This window comes from Asterias rubens, chromosome 15 (genome assembly GCF_902459465.1).
Source record: "Asterias rubens chromosome 15, eAstRub1.3, whole genome shotgun sequence".
In the NCBI taxonomy this organism is placed as follows: Eukaryota; Metazoa; Echinodermata; class Asteroidea; order Forcipulatida; family Asteriidae; genus Asterias; species Asterias rubens.
The window spans coordinates 12295476-12312521 of NC_047076.1; the positions used below are offsets into that span (position 1 = coordinate 12295476).

Here is a 17046-nt window from a genome sequence, read left to right on the forward strand (position 1 = left end):
ATCCCTTGAAATATTTCTGTCTGAAATGTCATATTGATGAGAAATAAATAATCTAATTTCGCGTTTGGAATTTATCGCTCAGTGAGCGTTTTATTCATTTTTATTTTGGCATCGGAGCAATGCAAAATTTGTAATCGGTTTTTCACTATTCTCTCGTGACCCAGATGGCCGATCGATCTCAAATTTCTACAGGTTTGTCAGTTTATGTATATTATGGTGGATTACATAAAGTGCTTACACTGCCAGCAAATGTTTTGTTAGCAAAAACCAATTCTGTAATGTTCCTTTAAGCCTTAGTGTATTCACAGGGTAACAGAAAAATTGGGCGGCCATAATTATTACGTGTTTACCCCCGCAATTATTGCTCAAAAGCATAACAAAAAGTTTCGGGTCGTATCAGACGCCAACGTGCAAGGTTCAAGTAGTCTTGGTGCAAGACGTTTCTCGTTTCCCTTTTCACGCACACCGCGGCCAATTTACCAACAGCGCCCGCACCGACTCAATCCGCACCGACTCACGTGACTTAGTTCACTCACCGCTCCCCCGGAGAAACGTCTTGGTCCGTGTACAAATCGCTCGGGAAATTCCGAGCACATTCCAACCATGCCGCTGCGCTTGGCCTGCATAACTCTGACGTAGCAGTATCGGCATCAGTCTGGTATCTGTACGTCTTTGGTGGGAACAGCTTGGCATGGCATCTACTTGTACAATTCAACGACGACAACAAAAGCGTCGCGCATGGAAAATCTTCGACGGTGCATTTGTGCGTGGGGGCCCTATAACCTCTAGCCCTCAAAGTATAAAGTGGCGTTTGGTAGAGTAGAGACGAAGCTATCGATTTTGCTGCAAGAAAGTTAAGTCTTGATAAGTTTAAGAGCCAACAAGTTAACGCTCTTCGCCCAGGGTAATGATATATTTATCAATTTACCAATGGGGTTTGGAAAAAGCTTGATCTTCCAAGCTTCCACAGTTATTGTGGACTTTTTGAAAGTTGTTGTTGGTGGAAACGATAACCATGATAACGACGACATCGGCGCTGACGAGAAATCATTGGTTGTTGTCGTCTTGCCGCTTAAGGCTCTGGCTGTAGATCAGTTAGACCATGGAGGAATGTATTCCGCCATGGTTAGACCGAGTAAGCAAACTCGGTCTGGAGGCTGCTGATATTACTTCGGATATACCAGATCATGTTTTGGAACAATCGCCCAAGTACTCGATCCTGTTTGCAAGTCCAGAGAGTCTTTGCTCAAGCAAAGGGAAGGAACTACTGTTGCTGGTCAAAAACAGATGCTGTGTGGATTGTTTGTTGACGAAAGTCATTGCGTATCGAAATGGTATGTACCTTTTAAAAATGATTACTATCTGACTATTGTGTGACATTCCAATAATCTTAGGCATCTTGAAGAAAATCACAGTGACATAGCATAGTGGTAGGCAGGTTTTTTTTAAATTTTTTTTAGAGTTTTGCCATAGTCTCTTGGCTTAAACAAGGTAGATATGGTGTATAACTATAATCTCTACTTTGATAATTAGTAATTGATGTTCTATTCAATTCATTGCTCAAGAGTCGGTGCTTTTTTCCAAGAATGGTATTGTGGCTGATTTTTATTGCTCTACCTATTTACCAACTCAAGTACTTAGAGGGTTATTCCTTTATGCCATTTGGAGTTTATGACAGACCTGTGAATGGCTTCTTGTGAAAAGCTTTGTCAACTAATACCCAGCAAGCTCTTTCAACCAAGCTTTTTGCATGCCCAGGCTTTCATTCCTTTCATGTTTTTATGACCTATTCACATGGGTGGCTCAGCCTCTATTCTTTAGTGAACCATTCTCCATAGTCTCTTATAATGGCTTTAGCTTATAAATATTCAGGCATGTATGCTCCTTTTTTGCAAAGGGCAAGGGTACCAATTCATTTCCTCCTTGGTAATAAGGGGCACTCTAAAAATTATAGTATAATGAGGAATTTTGTAATTTCTACAAGTTTCTAGAGTAATTCAAGGGCACTTGAAAACAACACAAATCTTTTGAAAACTATTTAAAGTGATGACTCTAAACTTGAGAATTTGTGGCCAGTTTGAACTACAATGCTTGGCAGCAACCTTTGAAAAAAAAAATACAAAAATAAACAGTCCTCATCCCCCTCTTTTTTTGAAAAGCCGGGACTATCAACATATATTTTTTGTATACATGTGGCCTTAATTGACAATCAAGCTTTACAAGGTTTTGTTTTCACCCAACTTTTTAAAATACTTGTAATTGTTTGCAGCAATGTCATGAAAGGGATTTTATTTTAATCATTTAAAAGAGAGCTAGATTATCTCCATGATGTTTTGCAAATATCAATACATGTACATTGTATGTGCTATTGTTTTAACCAAATAATAATTACTTCCTTTTCTACTGTGAGAAGGAAAAAGCCAAGAACTTTTAGTCAAAAAAATTATGGATACTCCACATTTTTAACTTAACATAATTTTTCTTTTTAATTTAACAGGGGTAATTCATCAACCAAGAGTTCAGCATTCCGGAAGTGCTATGGCCAGCTGGGACAGCTACGCTCCATCCTGAACCAGTCAATTGTTTAATATCACGTTTTCACCTGAGGTTGTTTTTAAAACCAAAAATAACTGTACATAATTATTTTAATGGCACTTGAATTTTGACCATATTCAATTAAATGATGATTTTTTGGTTGTAGTCAATGACTATGTGTACATGTATTTGTTTATGTCCATATTTAATCAAGTGTGAACCATTATTAGCAAACTTTAAGCTGTAGGCACACTGTCCAAACAATGATCAAAAGACAAGTCCAATTCAGATAGAACTGTGTGTTCTCCAATACGACACTATTTTAGAGGGAAGTAGTCAACATGTGTTATTATATTAATTTCATGAACAGTGAGTTTTTACACTGAAACCAAACAATGATTGTCCTTTCTTCATCCTGTTGTAATAATAAGCACAGTGAACTTGTCTCAATTTTTAAACAACTATTATTGTATCATTGCCAAAGGTTCAAGACAAAAACATGTTGATTAGGTCTTCTTGTTTTTTTCTTTTTCAAACTGCTCAACATGTAGTCAAATTAAAAAAAGGCTGCTGAAAACGTTAACAACCAAGTAAGATTGTTGGTGAAAAAAAAGTTGTATAGTATGTTGTAGTTTGCCAACCTCAATGCAAATCTGCTTTTTTTCATGGCATTCTATGTATACTAGCAGTGAACAATTTCATCCAGCATTTTTGCATCCTGAATGGTAATATTGAGTAGCAAATGATGATTTTGAAAAGCAACTGACACATTATGCATAGCCTTTTGTTACTGTAACAACCAACAAGTTACTGTCTCTGGCACATGAAGTCAGACTGAGACATAGTTTTATCTTGTGGTGTGCTGGTCACATGTAAATTCCTAGTCAAAAACAGTTTACATGTATGTGGCTATATATCACTGGACAGCATCAACTAATAGGCAGTAAATGTATACCTTTCAAAATTTAAATGATTACCTGCAATTATTTACAATCGAGTTACAAAGGCTTCATCTGTTGTTTTAAGTTTTACATACAAGTTCTTTTACTAAAAAATACATGTAAATATGTACATAACTATTTTGATGGCACTTGAAATGGATGTTATTAAAATGAATGTCTTTCAATCAATGAAACACTTATCTGTTGTGTATCTTTGTTCAGATTCAATCAAGTGTGGACTATTATTAGCAAACTTTAAAGGCCGGGTACAGGTCTGGTTTTTACTAACAAAACAGTTGCTGGCAGTGTAAGCACTTAATGTAAGCCACCATATACATAAACTGACAAACCTGTAGAAGTTTGAGATCGATCAGCCATCTGGGTCCCGAGAAAATAGTGAAAAACCGATTACACATTTTGCATGAAATCATTGAATAGCCACGCACGGTCCAGGCTTGCAAATTTCCCTGTATAGATTTTTGAATATCGCCCTCATGCGTCTCAGCGCCGTTGGTACACTCATTCCCATTCAGGCTTTAGGGCGGAGGTGGCCGGCCGTTTGCGGTCGTCTACTGAAAGGCCACTGAAGGGTCATCCGCATATATAATGAGCTCTTTCACGTACGGCCATGCAACTGCACGTCGTGTGTGTGTGGAAATGTGTATGTATTGCAAACTGCGTGTAGGTGTACGTGTATAGACCATGTTACCCTTGTACAGTCAGTCGGATGCATGACCGTTATCAATAAATAATAAGCTTGGAGAACATGTTTTCAAAAATTCATTTCGGGAAAATAAAACACTGTAACGAAAAAAAAACATCACACAACGAAGCGATAATGTTTTATTGTACCTAGAAAATTAATAACACGATTTTTTGTGTTAAAAATACAGAAATATGAGACCAAAAACATCACGGATTTTGTGCAGAAATAAGGGTCTCCGTAAGTCGTTTTTATAATATTTAAAACACAGCTATTCGCTGCGTATCTTATGAGCTTCTGCTTGGAGGACACGTTTTCAAAAATTCATTTCGGGAAAATTAAACACTGTAACGAAAAAAAACATCACACAACGAAGCGATAATGTTTTATTGTACCTAGAAAATTAATAACACGATTTTTTGTGCTAAAAATACAGAAATATGAGACCAAAAGCATCACGGATTTTGAGAAGAAATAAGGGTCTCCGTAAAAGTCATTTTCATAATATTTAACTAAATTGGGCAGAATAATTTTCCTTAATGAGTGTTAGATACACTATTCATCTAGTATTTTACTATGTTCGTTTTTCCTAAGGAAACCCAAAACAGTCAAAAACCTTTACAGAATATGTCTTCGTCAGCGTAATCGTTTGAATCAAAATGTCCAGCATGGCTAAAATATGAGAGCCCGATTGTGATTGGTCAGACTGTACTACGTTGCCTTCTTGACTAATCAGCTGCTGCGTAAGAAAACGCTAGGCAAGTTGATTGTGTGCGGCTTCCTACTTACTACGAGAAATCTGAAAGCTGTGTTTGGTAAACAGTGAGGTACCAGACTATTTAGCGTCTCGTGGTTTCGTTGTGAAGAAAAACTTGTACCCCATTGCCAGTCAGCTACTGGGAAAACAGTTTTGTTTTTCTTACATTTGGTCTCACAAACTTTTCACTTTAACTTTTCACTCAACAAATAACAATTTTAAAGCATTTTTCAGATGCTAAAAAAATCTCATTGGTTTATACTCTTATTTCAGATGCACTATTTTCTTGTAAGGCATCACCGTCACGAGCCCAATCCCACATATTCATTTATTTATTTATTTATTTGCACCTCTTGTGGGGGTTCAGTAGTCAAATTAATAGTTTTTAATACCAACAAAATGAAAACTCTGTCACACTTTTTCCTGTTTTATGGAAACATTTATTTGTTTTCGGTTTCTTCTTTCAGCAGCATGAATGTCTCACACAGTTACCAACATTTCCATGTACTCACAATTATATAAAACAGAAAAAATACAATTATATAAAAGATTTACACACAAGTATTGTGGCAGTACAATTAAAAGTAATTGCAGGGACACCCAAGTAATTAGGAGACCTGTTAATTACCCAAGTTAAAATACTTTCCACTTGATACTTATTTTCTTGCTTTTTGTAGTATCACATCCAACTTGTAATACAACTGTTAGGACATTTTGGAATGTTTAGTATTGCATAAAATAAGTTAAATATTAATAATGAAAACCCTGTAAAGCAATCATATGAACATTGCTTTTTACCTTCAAGGTACATTTTTGTATTACACAGAATCGGTAAGGATACAAAAATGTTGCTTTATTTCAGTTTTGACAATGAAATTCATACCAGAGACATTCTTTTCTGTGAAAAACTTCCCTCTGAAATTAAGTCATGTTCGACAAAACTGAATCTGAAAACCTCAAGAAAAAAGAAAAAAGGCATTAGCTGATCCCATCACATTCACTACTACTATTTTGTCAGCTCTACCAATCCTGTATAGTACCTTAAACACAAAAATCAGACACCTAAGTCCATGTACCTTGCTATAATAAATAACAAATAACATTAAGGGACACAGATTGGTTTTTGTCTATGTGACAGCCAAACCAAATTTTAAAAAATATCACCATAATATGTTCACATAAACATAGAGTTCATCAATGTTTAGCGCTACCAACCACATATCTGGCAACAGCGGAACGATTCATACATGAATCAAATTGTTTCTCAGCTTCACATATTTTCTGATGACCAATTGTCCAAACCATATCATTTCGAAAATAATCTTTTCTCAAAAGTATCAACAGCTGCAGTGTTTCCTACAAAGTATCAAGTAACTTTTTTATGGTCATTATTTGTTGAAGTATTTACATATCTATGACACTACATTTCAAGGAAAATTTTTCCGATTTTGCAAGAAATATGTTGCTCCTGGCTGGGTTACAACATCAGGAAGAAACCAGTCACTGTTTAAGTTCCTCGGCAAGTACCTCGTGAAGGAATCGCCCAATACTTTAACTTGAAAAAACGGTAGGTCATCAAGAGTGCTAGGCCTGAAATTGGAGGGAAATAGAAACAATAAGATAAATTTTCATTTTACTAAACTGTTGTTTTAACCAAGCCACATTAGAAAAAAGAAAAAACTAACCTTTTCTCCCCAACCAAACTTACCATGATTCAATTTTCTTCAAACAAATTTACAATACAAAATAAGCATGACCGGGGCCTAATTTCATGGCTCTGCTTACCGCAGTATTTTGTGCTTGCGATCACCATTACTTCACTTACTGTGCAAGCGCAGAATTTTTGCGCTAGCGGTGTAAGCGAATAATGACTAGTATTTTAGTAACGTCGAGTACACGTGTGCACATGCAAAAATTCACTGTTAACCTGTTAAATACGCTTGACATACGCGCAGAATTCCCTGCTTAAGTAAGCGCTGACTCTTTGCTTACGTTACGGTAAGCAGAGCCATGAAATTGGGCCCAGATACGAGCCAAAAATTTCATAAAATCTAAGTAAACTACTGTCTGATCTGATAAAACTGAACGCTGAAATTTACTTGCATTTTTACACATCAATTTCAATAAAAAAGAAAACAAAGAAGGCTTAATCAGATTGGAGTACCTCGAGGTGAATTACTGAAACAAACTCTGACTAAAAAGGCTTTAAGTAGTGACATCTTTCATCATAAGACTGCGGCAAAACAAAACAAAAATCAGTTACATGTATGTTTTCTTTTTTATTTATTTGTTTTCACCTAAAAAAGCTACTTTCAACATGCATAAATTGTTTAAAGTGCACAAAACATTGTTCTACCTAAAGTATTGTAAAGCCCGGTTCATACTTCCTGGGAATGCGAATGCGAAGCGAATGTTGACGTCACAAATTCGCAACAAATATTCGCGGAAGTTGGCCTGTGCTCGACTCTTGCAAATATTCGCAGCGAAAACGGAGTTGTGACGTCAAATTCACGCCATAGTCGCTTCGCTTTCGCATTCGTAGGAAGTTTAACGTACTCTAGCACTAGCAGGATGGCTGTTAGAAAAAGGTCAAGATTAATTTCAACTGAAAAATGTCAGCCATTTTTTGTTTTTAGGTGGCCACTTTAGGAAGAAATAAAACTATTTTAAAAATTGCAAAGATTAATTTATTAGTCAATTTTATTATCTTTGCAATGCAAAAACAGAGAAGCATACTGAACTTACAATCCAGAGGAAATCGAGTCACTGTCTTCAAAGAATTCATCTTAACCGTTGGTAGTTCCCACAGGGTTGCTGAAAAAGAGAAAGCCACACCAATAAATTTCTTTAAAAAACTTTTTTTATAGTCTCGTCTTGTCATGTTAGATGCCTTGCAAATAAACTGCATTTACTCTGCCACATAACTATCTTTTGTTTTCCTTTTGTGATTGAGCTTTCACCTCAACCATCACATAACCTTTTAAAATAAATCAACACCTTTGAGTTTGACTTGTGTTTGATGAACCACCCTCGATAACAAATTAAAAAACATTCCTGGTTTCATCCATTTGATAGAGAAAATGTTTATCACAACTTGTTTTTTTGATACAAACATTACTTATCTTGGAAAGTCTAACACAAATTTGATAACTTACATTTTAATTAAAACAGAGGGAAGGGTTTGTTGTTCATGGAACTCCTTATCCACAGGTGTTGAAACAGCATGGTAGAGTAGGCCTATCTAGATGCACTGCCACCACTAGGACTAAAATGTAGGAATAAAAAAATAGCTTATTTTCAGTGACTGACTGAACAAATTCACAGAGACAGAGGCCAGTCTCAGTTTTTGTCTGGCTTTTTTTTCAAGGCCCTAAAATTTTAACAAGGTGAAAGAGAAATAATTTCGTAAAACTGTCAAAATCATGAGTTCACAGAGATTTCAGAGTGCTTTTGACGTAGCTAAACTGTGACCAACGATACTATTATTAGTGGTATCGTTTTTCCGATTTGACGGTGAAGATTTTCTTATTGAAAAAAAAAAAAAAAAAAAAAAAAAAATGAGGATATGATGTGGATGATCAGATGATGATATGACAAGTTTGTTGGATTCTAAATTAAACAAAATACTCACTTCATTGGGCTTGAACTGGCCATAGTGCTGGTCTCAGGCATGACTTAGCTTACGTGTGTGTGTTCGAGCGTGTGTCTAGAGCAGCAACGTGGCCAACTCATCGACGTGAATAACACTACAACCTCATATGCTTGGCTCATCTCCACGGAGGGTTAATTTGGTGCGCTTTGCGCGGCGAGATCGATCATCCTTGAGAACGACGTTTGCTGCGAACCAGTAACCGACCGTTCGCGAATTATTTACGCGTGCCGAATTGAGAAAACAAAATAACTATTATTGGTCGTGTGAGGGCAGTATCTACGAAATTGATTCAAAAAATTAATAAAACGCTACCGGAGCGATAAAGTCCGATCGGAAAATTACTTTTCTTTCTTTCTCATCAAATATGGCATTATGGACGGAAATATTTCAAGGGATGTTTTCTACTATCATTATCATTAGACCGTGTAAGTATTATGTAAATCTGTGATCTTAGGAATTTTTTACGAGGTTTTTTCTTACCAATTCTGTACCCCCCCTTTAAGCTGTACACACACTGTCCAAACAATGATCAAAAGACCAGTCAAATTTTGTCTGGCCCGGTTATCTTGCAGTAATTCACGTTGTTTTTGAAAGGGCTAATGAGTCCCTTTTCGCATTTAAATTATATCTGTTGCTTTTAATGAAACTTGCCACAGGAAAAAAACAAAGAGACATTTGATTTTTAAATAATCACAAAAGATTTTATAAGAAGAGTTGCATTTCTTAGAGAAGCAGTGTGGTTACGACTTAAATTTCTTCAGAAGTTAGTGTAGTGTACAATAACTTATAAGACATTACCAATTTAGTGAACATTTGGATGTCAACCAACATTGGCCGAGAACTGTTGTTTAATTTCGTTCCCTATCACTTTGCCCTTTCGTCACTTGGCATCTTTGGAATCACATTGTTCACATATATTCATACTGGCGGTTGGTGTGATTTCTTCTCCCAAAATTGTGCTTAATACCGATAATAACTGACTGTCTTTCTTTAATTTCGAAATTATTATTCTACAAGTAACAAGTTCTCTGCCGCAAATAAACACCATCGAGTTTTGCCGAGGCGGCCACGGCCCGGCGGCGGTGCCAGGGAAGTCATTGTTATTATAATACATTGCAAACTTTTCGGATTTCCACCGCACAACAACAAACGCACATGTGCATTTCCCGGGTTCCCGCGGCAGCAGCGATGTTTACTCGGACAACGATGCATGCAGGTTACCAGGCTGGCCCGCTTCTCTGTTTCCAGTTGTGCGCGTGCGTAGTATTTTGTTGACCCACACGTTGAATATGTATACGGAGGTCACATAACTCAAACATGTACACGGACCAAGACGTTTCTCCGGGGGAGCGGTGAGTGAACTAAGTCACGTGAGTCGGTGCGGATTGAGTCGGTGCGGGCGCTGTTGGTAAATTGGCCGCGGTGTGCGTGAAAAGGGAAACGAGAAACGTCTTGCACCAAGACTAGGTTCAAGAGGCACCGGAATGTGTGTTGCGTGCTCGGGGAAAACCCAAATCGTGCAATATTCTCGTTGCTAGGCTGTTGCTAAGTGAAGGCAGGGTTTACTGATCAGTAATTAAGGATACGGTAGCCTCCATGAACATGCGCACAGCTCTCATTCGGTGGCACATATGCTGCAATTCATGTACATAATATACCGTTGGCTGATGACATACAATGATGTACGACTTGATTAAAGACTAAACATCCGTTTTTCCCGAATGTGGGATTCTACGCTACGCGCCCAATGAGAGCTGTACACGAATACACATTATTTTAGGCCCCCCCCCCCCTATATTTCTGAGTGACACTGCCGGAATTTCTACATTCATTTGGCAGATGCCGGCAGTTGTTGCAGCAGTGGGACCAAACCTATCTCCATATGCGAAGGAATTCGGTCTGATCTGCAACATAACAGATAACGGTGAGTTATTATATCCTGTTAAAATTCATATTATTACAACCCTAACAAAAACGCCAACTCACAGGTAGTCGGAACATCGGTGAATTGCTCTCCACTCCACACCCTACAGTTTGAATGAGATCCACTGATGGGAATCCCATTTGTTTAAACAGTCTTCCAAGTGGAATCAACTGGGATCAATCAGGATCCCAGGAAAAAAAAATCACCTGTTGATCCCATTGGATCCCATCGAATGCCCTAAATTCAACACCATTGAATCCCATGATTTTTTTCAATGGGTTAATTTTTCCACTATTTCGTAGAGCTGCTTTAAATTAACACTAGGCCTACTGCCGATTTGTGCTTACAGTACAGTTTCAATTCTCATAGCGCGCTAACGGTAAGCTCGTTTACCTTCCGGTGCTTTAACACTGCTCGAAAATGAATGATTATAATCTGTAAACGCGCAAGATGGCCGCCTAACTTTCTTGCTAAACCTTTGGTGAATAATACGTTATGAACTACATTAAATACGGCACGCTATGTTATTGCTATGGAGTCTTTTTTGGTTGTTGCTACACACAAAATGGCCGACGTTAGTTCGCAAAACAAAAGGAAAAACACGCAATTTCGAGGCCTCTTTGTGTGGATCGTCATATTCTACTTTTAAAACATCCTAACCATTATGCATTTCATGTATACACTACGGTTTCGCACACTTTCATAGACCAACCCGATCTAAGGCAATGTCCCTTTAAAGTTAGCTGTCTTGCGCGCGCAACCGGACAAACCTCAACAAAGCCAGACATAGACTTGGTTCCAAGTCTGTGATCATGGCTTTTTGTCTACCCGATAGCCAACACATTATAGTGCCCTCTTGCAGACTAACCTCCCGTTTGGCATTTACGATCACGAGTATGGTAGCTTGCAGAGTGTAGTCTAGATTTCAAGCCGTCCAAGTAACTAGATCATACCGTGGCGGGCGCACTTCGGCGATTCAACCGCGCGAAGTACACAATCCAGAATCAAGCACCATAGTCTTGGGCCAAGACTAATCGTGTGATGGCAAATCTACGGGGGATTTCTCCGTGGCGGATGCACTAGAAATAACCAGACTTGAAATCAAGTCTAAGCCAGTCAAGGTTCGAATACAATAGTGCAGCAGTCAAGTTCAAGAGGTCTTCCATGTGCAACGCCGATACGGTGCAGTATACTTATAGTCAAAAAAAAAAAAAAAAAAAAATCCCATCCCTCGCAATGCATTGTACGTTCCATGTAGTGGTACAATCTGTTTCAGAAAATGTATTCATCCTGTTTCCACCTCGAGAATGCTCAATCTAGTGTTACCATTGCCACTTTATTTTAATTTCATTTAAAGGGTCTATGTACTTTTTCCTAACAAAAAAAAAACCACAATGTCCACAGATTTACATTAAACTTACACAGTTTGAAGATTATGATAGTAGAAAGCTTCCCTTAAAATTTTACTTACTGAGGTGCCGTAGTTTTTGAGAAATGAGTAAAAGTAATAACTTTCGTCTCAGTTTTAGCATGTAAAAACGTATTAACCAGTTATGCTATGGTTTTGGTATAATAATACCATAACTCATAGTTAAGGGGATTTTACATGCTAAAACAATTTAAACCAAACACAACCTTATTTAGTAATAATTATTTGAAGGGAAGCTTTCCACTACCTTTATCTTCAAACCATGTAAGTTTAATGTAAATCTGTGGACATTTTGAAAAAGTACCCGAATCCCTGGGTACAGCTTCACATACAACTCACGGGTTTGAATATAATAATGATGGTTGTAGTGTTCACGTGATCACACTGTAATACATGTAATGTTATACATTTATGCAAATGAGTTGGCCTCGTGTAAGAGTACATGGAAAGGTGTGGAAAACCGAGGAACGGAATAAAGACACATGTTGATGCACATAAGATTGAATTCGTCTATAGTATTGGTTTAATCCGTATGTCTAGTAAGACTCTACAATTGGCGACGAGGATAAACATCATAGCAACTTTTGGAAAAGTTTAAGTTGTTTTGAAACAGAGGAAAAGTGCGAAACACCGACGAAATGGCGCAGAATATCCAGCTGAATGGAGTTGAGAAATTTGACCCTCATGGTGACCCCGCACAGTTGAGACAAATGTGGCGGCGATGGTTGCGTGGGTTTGAGTATTTTGCTGTTGGAAAGGGAGTCACAAATCAAGGACAGAAGAAAGCCCTTCTACTGCATTGTACCGGTCCTGACGTTCAGGATATTTTCTTTTCCCTGACGGAGGAGGAGGGAACAGACGAGTATGATAAAGCCGTGAAAACCTTGAACAAACATTTCGAAGTGAAAATCAACGTGCCGTACGAACGCTATGGTTTTCGCAACATGGAACAGGCGGCCGGGGAAACAGTTGATCAGTACATAGTGCGGCTCCGACAGAAGGCATTATTATGCGAGTTTGACAAGTCAGACGAGGAGATCAGGGACCAGGTGATTGCACAATGTAAGTCACATAAAATTCGTACCAAACTGTTAGAAAAGGGGCAATCATTAACACTTGACCGTTTGAGGATGATCGCAACAAATGTAGAATTGACTGAGAAACAGTCCAAGGATATGGAGGCGAAGAAACCAGACTATGGTCCACATGTAAATGCTGTAAGGCAACACAAGGCCTCTGACTACGAGCAAAGGAGAAAGAATGGTGAACATGGAGACGCCAGCAAGGGTTATAGAGGCGGCGCTGGGACAAGACAACATGCCAACGGTGATCAGTGTTTCCGTTGTGGACACAGAGGACATTATGCCCGTGATCAGGAGTGTCCAGCCCGAAATGCGGTGTGCAACAAATGCGGAAATCGCGGACATTATGGAGTTGCTTGCAAGACCCAGACGAGCAAAAACAGAAAAGACAATTACGAACAAAAGGATGCCAAATGGAGAAATAACAAAGGACAAAAATGGAATGGAACCGGAGGAAATAAACCAAGAGGAAAAGTTCACACAGTGCAAGAAGACACTGAAACTGGTAGTGACACTGAATTTGCATTCCATGTAGGCATGGTGGGAAGTATTAAAGAGGAAAAGATCAAAGTAAGTTTGGGGCAGGGCATACCAGTAGATGTTATCATTGACAGTGGAGCTTCAGTAAATATCATTGACAAAAGTCTGTGGGAGGAATTGAAAGGTAAAAGAATTCAGTGTAAATCTGAAAGAAGTAATAAGAAGTTGTATGCATATGGATCAACAAATCCATTAAAGGTTCTTGGTAAATTTGTAACCAAAATTAAAGTTGATGGTATGAGTCATGAAGACACTGAAGTAGAAGCAGATTTTTATGTCACAGAAAGTAAAGGGCCTGCACTTCTAGGTAAAGATACAAGTGTTGAACTGGGTGTGCTTAAGATTGGTGTAAACCTTGTGGCTGGAGAAGTGATAGATAGTTATCCAGAATGTTTTCAAGGGGTAGGAAAGTTGAAGGACCATAAGCTGAAGTTGCACATTGACAAAGAGGTTAGACCAGTGGCACAACACATGTACCGGGTACCATACACCTTAAGAGAGAAGGTCAGTGACAAACTAGATGAATTAGAGTCACTAAGTATAATAGAGAAAGTTAATCACCCAACTTCGTGGGTAAGCCCAGTGATTGTTGTACCCAAACCAAATGGCGATATTCGACTGTGTGTTGATATGCGACAAGCCAATAAGGCCATAATCAGAGAAAGGCATCCTATTCCTACTGTTGATGAGATTTTGTACAATATGAATGGTAGTGAAGTTTTCAGTAAGTTAGATATGAAGTATGGGTATCACCAGATAGAATTGGAAGAAGATTCACGAGAAATCACAACGTTTGTAACCCATAAAGGCCTGTATAGGTATACACGATTGATGTTTGGCATAAGTGCAGCACCAGAGAAGTACCAGCAAGTAATAGCTCAGGTACTACATGATTGTGAAGGAGTTCAAAACATATCAGATGATATTGTTGTTCATGGAAAAAACCAAGCAGAGCACGATGAAAGACTAGTGAAAGTCATGCAGAGACTGAAGGAAAAGAACTTGACCTTAAATAAGGAAAAGTGTCAGTTTGGTTTGACAAAGATTACGTTCATGGGTCATGTGTTATCCAAAAACGGAGTTGAGCCCACAGAGGGGAGAATCAAAGCCATGAAAGAGGCAAGACCCCCCAACAATGCAGCCGAAATCAAGAGTTTTCTGGGACTTGTGAATTTCTCAGCACGATACATTCCAAATTTGGCCACTGTGGCTGAACCATTGCGTAGGCTGACTAGAAAAAATGAGAAGTTCACATGGGGCAAAGAACAACAAAACAGTTTTGATGTGTTGAAGGATTGCCTAACTAAGACTGAGACATTAGGGTATTACCGTCTTGATGCTACACGTACACAACTTGTTACGGATGCAAGTAATGTTGGTTTAGGGGCTGTGTTACTTCAAGAATATGAAGGGGAAACTAGAGTAATTAGTTATGCCAGTAGGACATTAAGTGATGTGGAGACAAGGTACTCTACTACTGAGAAAGAAGCACTTGCCGTTGTGTGGGCATGTGAGAAATTTCAGATATATCTATATGGATTGAATTTCGAATTGATCACAGATCATAAACCACTAGAAGTGTTGTATGGGCCAAAGTCAAAACCAAATGCCAGAATTGAGAGATGGGTGTTAAGATTAATGCCATTCACATATACAATTCGATATGCACCTGGGCCACAAAACATTGCAGATGTGTTGTCAAGGTTGGTAAAAAGCAATGTAGCTGATAAACCAAACACACTAGCAAATAAAGCTGAGGAGTATGTTAAGTTTGTTGCAGAACAGGCAACACCCAAAGCTTTAACTACACGTGAAGTGGAAGAAGCATCAAAGGACGATGCAGAATTGATCAAAGTTAGAAAGTGTCTAGCGAAAGGTGATTTTGATAAATCCAGTGTTAATTATTTTCCAATCAGGAATGAGTTGAGTTCAATCGGTTACCTGGTGTTGAGAGGAACAAGATTAGTCATACCTAAGACGTTACGTACAAAATGTGTAGAATTAGCACATCGTGGTCATTTGGGCATAGTAGGCACAAAACAAAGGTTGAGAAGTAAAGTGTGGTGGCCAAACATGGATAAAGATGTTTTGAGATTAGTTCGATCATGTCATGGATGTCAACTAGTAAGTGCGATGCCCAACCCAGAACCATTGCATCCAACGCAAATGCCTACGGGTCCTTGGCAGGACTTGGCCATTGACCTACTGGGACCTCTCCCATCAAAACACTATGTGTTTGTTGTGGTAGACTATTACAGTAGATTTTATGAAGTAGAAATTATGAAAGATACTACAACAGCTAAGATTGTGAATGCACTGGAGAATATGTTCTCTCGTTATGGGCTACCAAGGTCAATTACCTCGGACAACGGCCCACAGTTCAGGTCAGAAGTGTTCAAGGAATACTTAAATGAAAATGGTATTAACCATAGATTAGTGACACCTCTGCACCCTGCAGCAAATGGTGAAGTTGAACGACAAAACAGATCGCTGATGAAGCGCATTAGAATAGCTCATGCTCAGTCACAGGACTGGAAAAGGGAAATCCGGTCATACATGTTTGCGTACAGAACAACTCCTCATAGCACTACAGGTGTGTCCCCAGCTGAGTTAATGTTTGGGCGAAAACTCAGAACAAAATTGCCACAAATAGAGGAGTTAGAGTACAGAAATGATGAGGAAGTTCAAGACAGAGATGCTCTGATGAAACACAAAAATAAGTTGTATGTAGATAACAAAAGAAGAGCAGAAGAAAGTGATCTGAAAAAGGGAGATGCTGTACTGGTGAAGCAAAGTCAACAAAACAAAATGAGTACACCATTTCATGCAGTGCCATACACATTAGTGGAGAAACAGGGTAACAGTTGCACTGTTGAATCTCCAGAGGGAGTGAAATACAAAAGAAATAGCACTCATGTAAAGAAATACCAGCAAACAGAGTCTGACACTAGTCAGGAGAGTATCGAAGATCCAACACAGAATGAGGATATTAGTGGAGACATTGTAGACCCACAAGTCTCCATCTCAAGTCCAATGCTAGGTTCACCAAGGGCAGTTCGTACAACGAGAAACTGTCTCCCTAAGCGTTTTGATGATTTTGTAATGGATGTTTAGATAAAACTTAAAGTATGTGTTATAAGCAGTAAGCACAGGATGTAAGGGTAAATATTGTTTACCAGAGGAGATACAAGATAAGTAACAAATGTTTTCTGGGATAGTTTTAAATATCTCACCAACATAAAATTTGCAATATCCCGGTCTAAGTCTAATATGATAAGTCATAGTATGGACTACTGTATTTTAAAAGAAACACAATTGTTTTGTTAAATGGTTAACATTGTTTAAACTTGATGATGTTGTTAAAAGTTAAAGTTTGATACTGTGCGTTTACTTTCCAGTTTAACTAAGGGTTTGTTATTTTAAGAAAGGAGAGAATGTAGTGTTCACGTGATCACACTGTAATACATGTAATGTTATACATTT

The 17046-nt window shown here is 38.3% G+C and overlaps 3 protein-coding genes across 3 annotated transcripts in view; all 3 read left to right on the forward strand.

The window, feature by feature from the left end:
• On the forward strand, positions 1-16677 carry LOC117300279 (uncharacterized protein K02A2.6-like). Its single transcript, XM_033784012.1, has 2 exons — positions 1-32; positions 13405-16677. The coding sequence occupies exon 2, from the start codon at positions 13561-13563 to the stop codon at positions 16675-16677; it is 3117 nt and encodes a 1038-aa protein (XP_033639903.1). The 5' UTR covers positions 1-32; positions 13405-13560.
• On the forward strand, positions 540-3719 carry LOC117300191. The gene is made up of 2 exons (XM_033783915.1): positions 540-1334; positions 2498-3719. The coding sequence occupies exons 1-2, from the start codon at positions 1103-1105 to the stop codon at positions 2569-2571; spliced, it is 306 nt and encodes a 101-aa protein (XP_033639806.1). The 5' UTR covers positions 540-1102; the 3' UTR covers positions 2572-3719.
• The window catches only part of LOC117300281 (sacsin-like), a 27986-nt gene continuing 21369 nt past the window's right edge, over positions 10430-17046 (forward strand). Inside the window, exon 1 of the mRNA XM_033784015.1 lies at positions 10430-10512. The gene's annotated coding sequence lies outside the window, so the exon portion shown is untranslated. The remainder of the gene's footprint in view (positions 10513-17046) is intronic.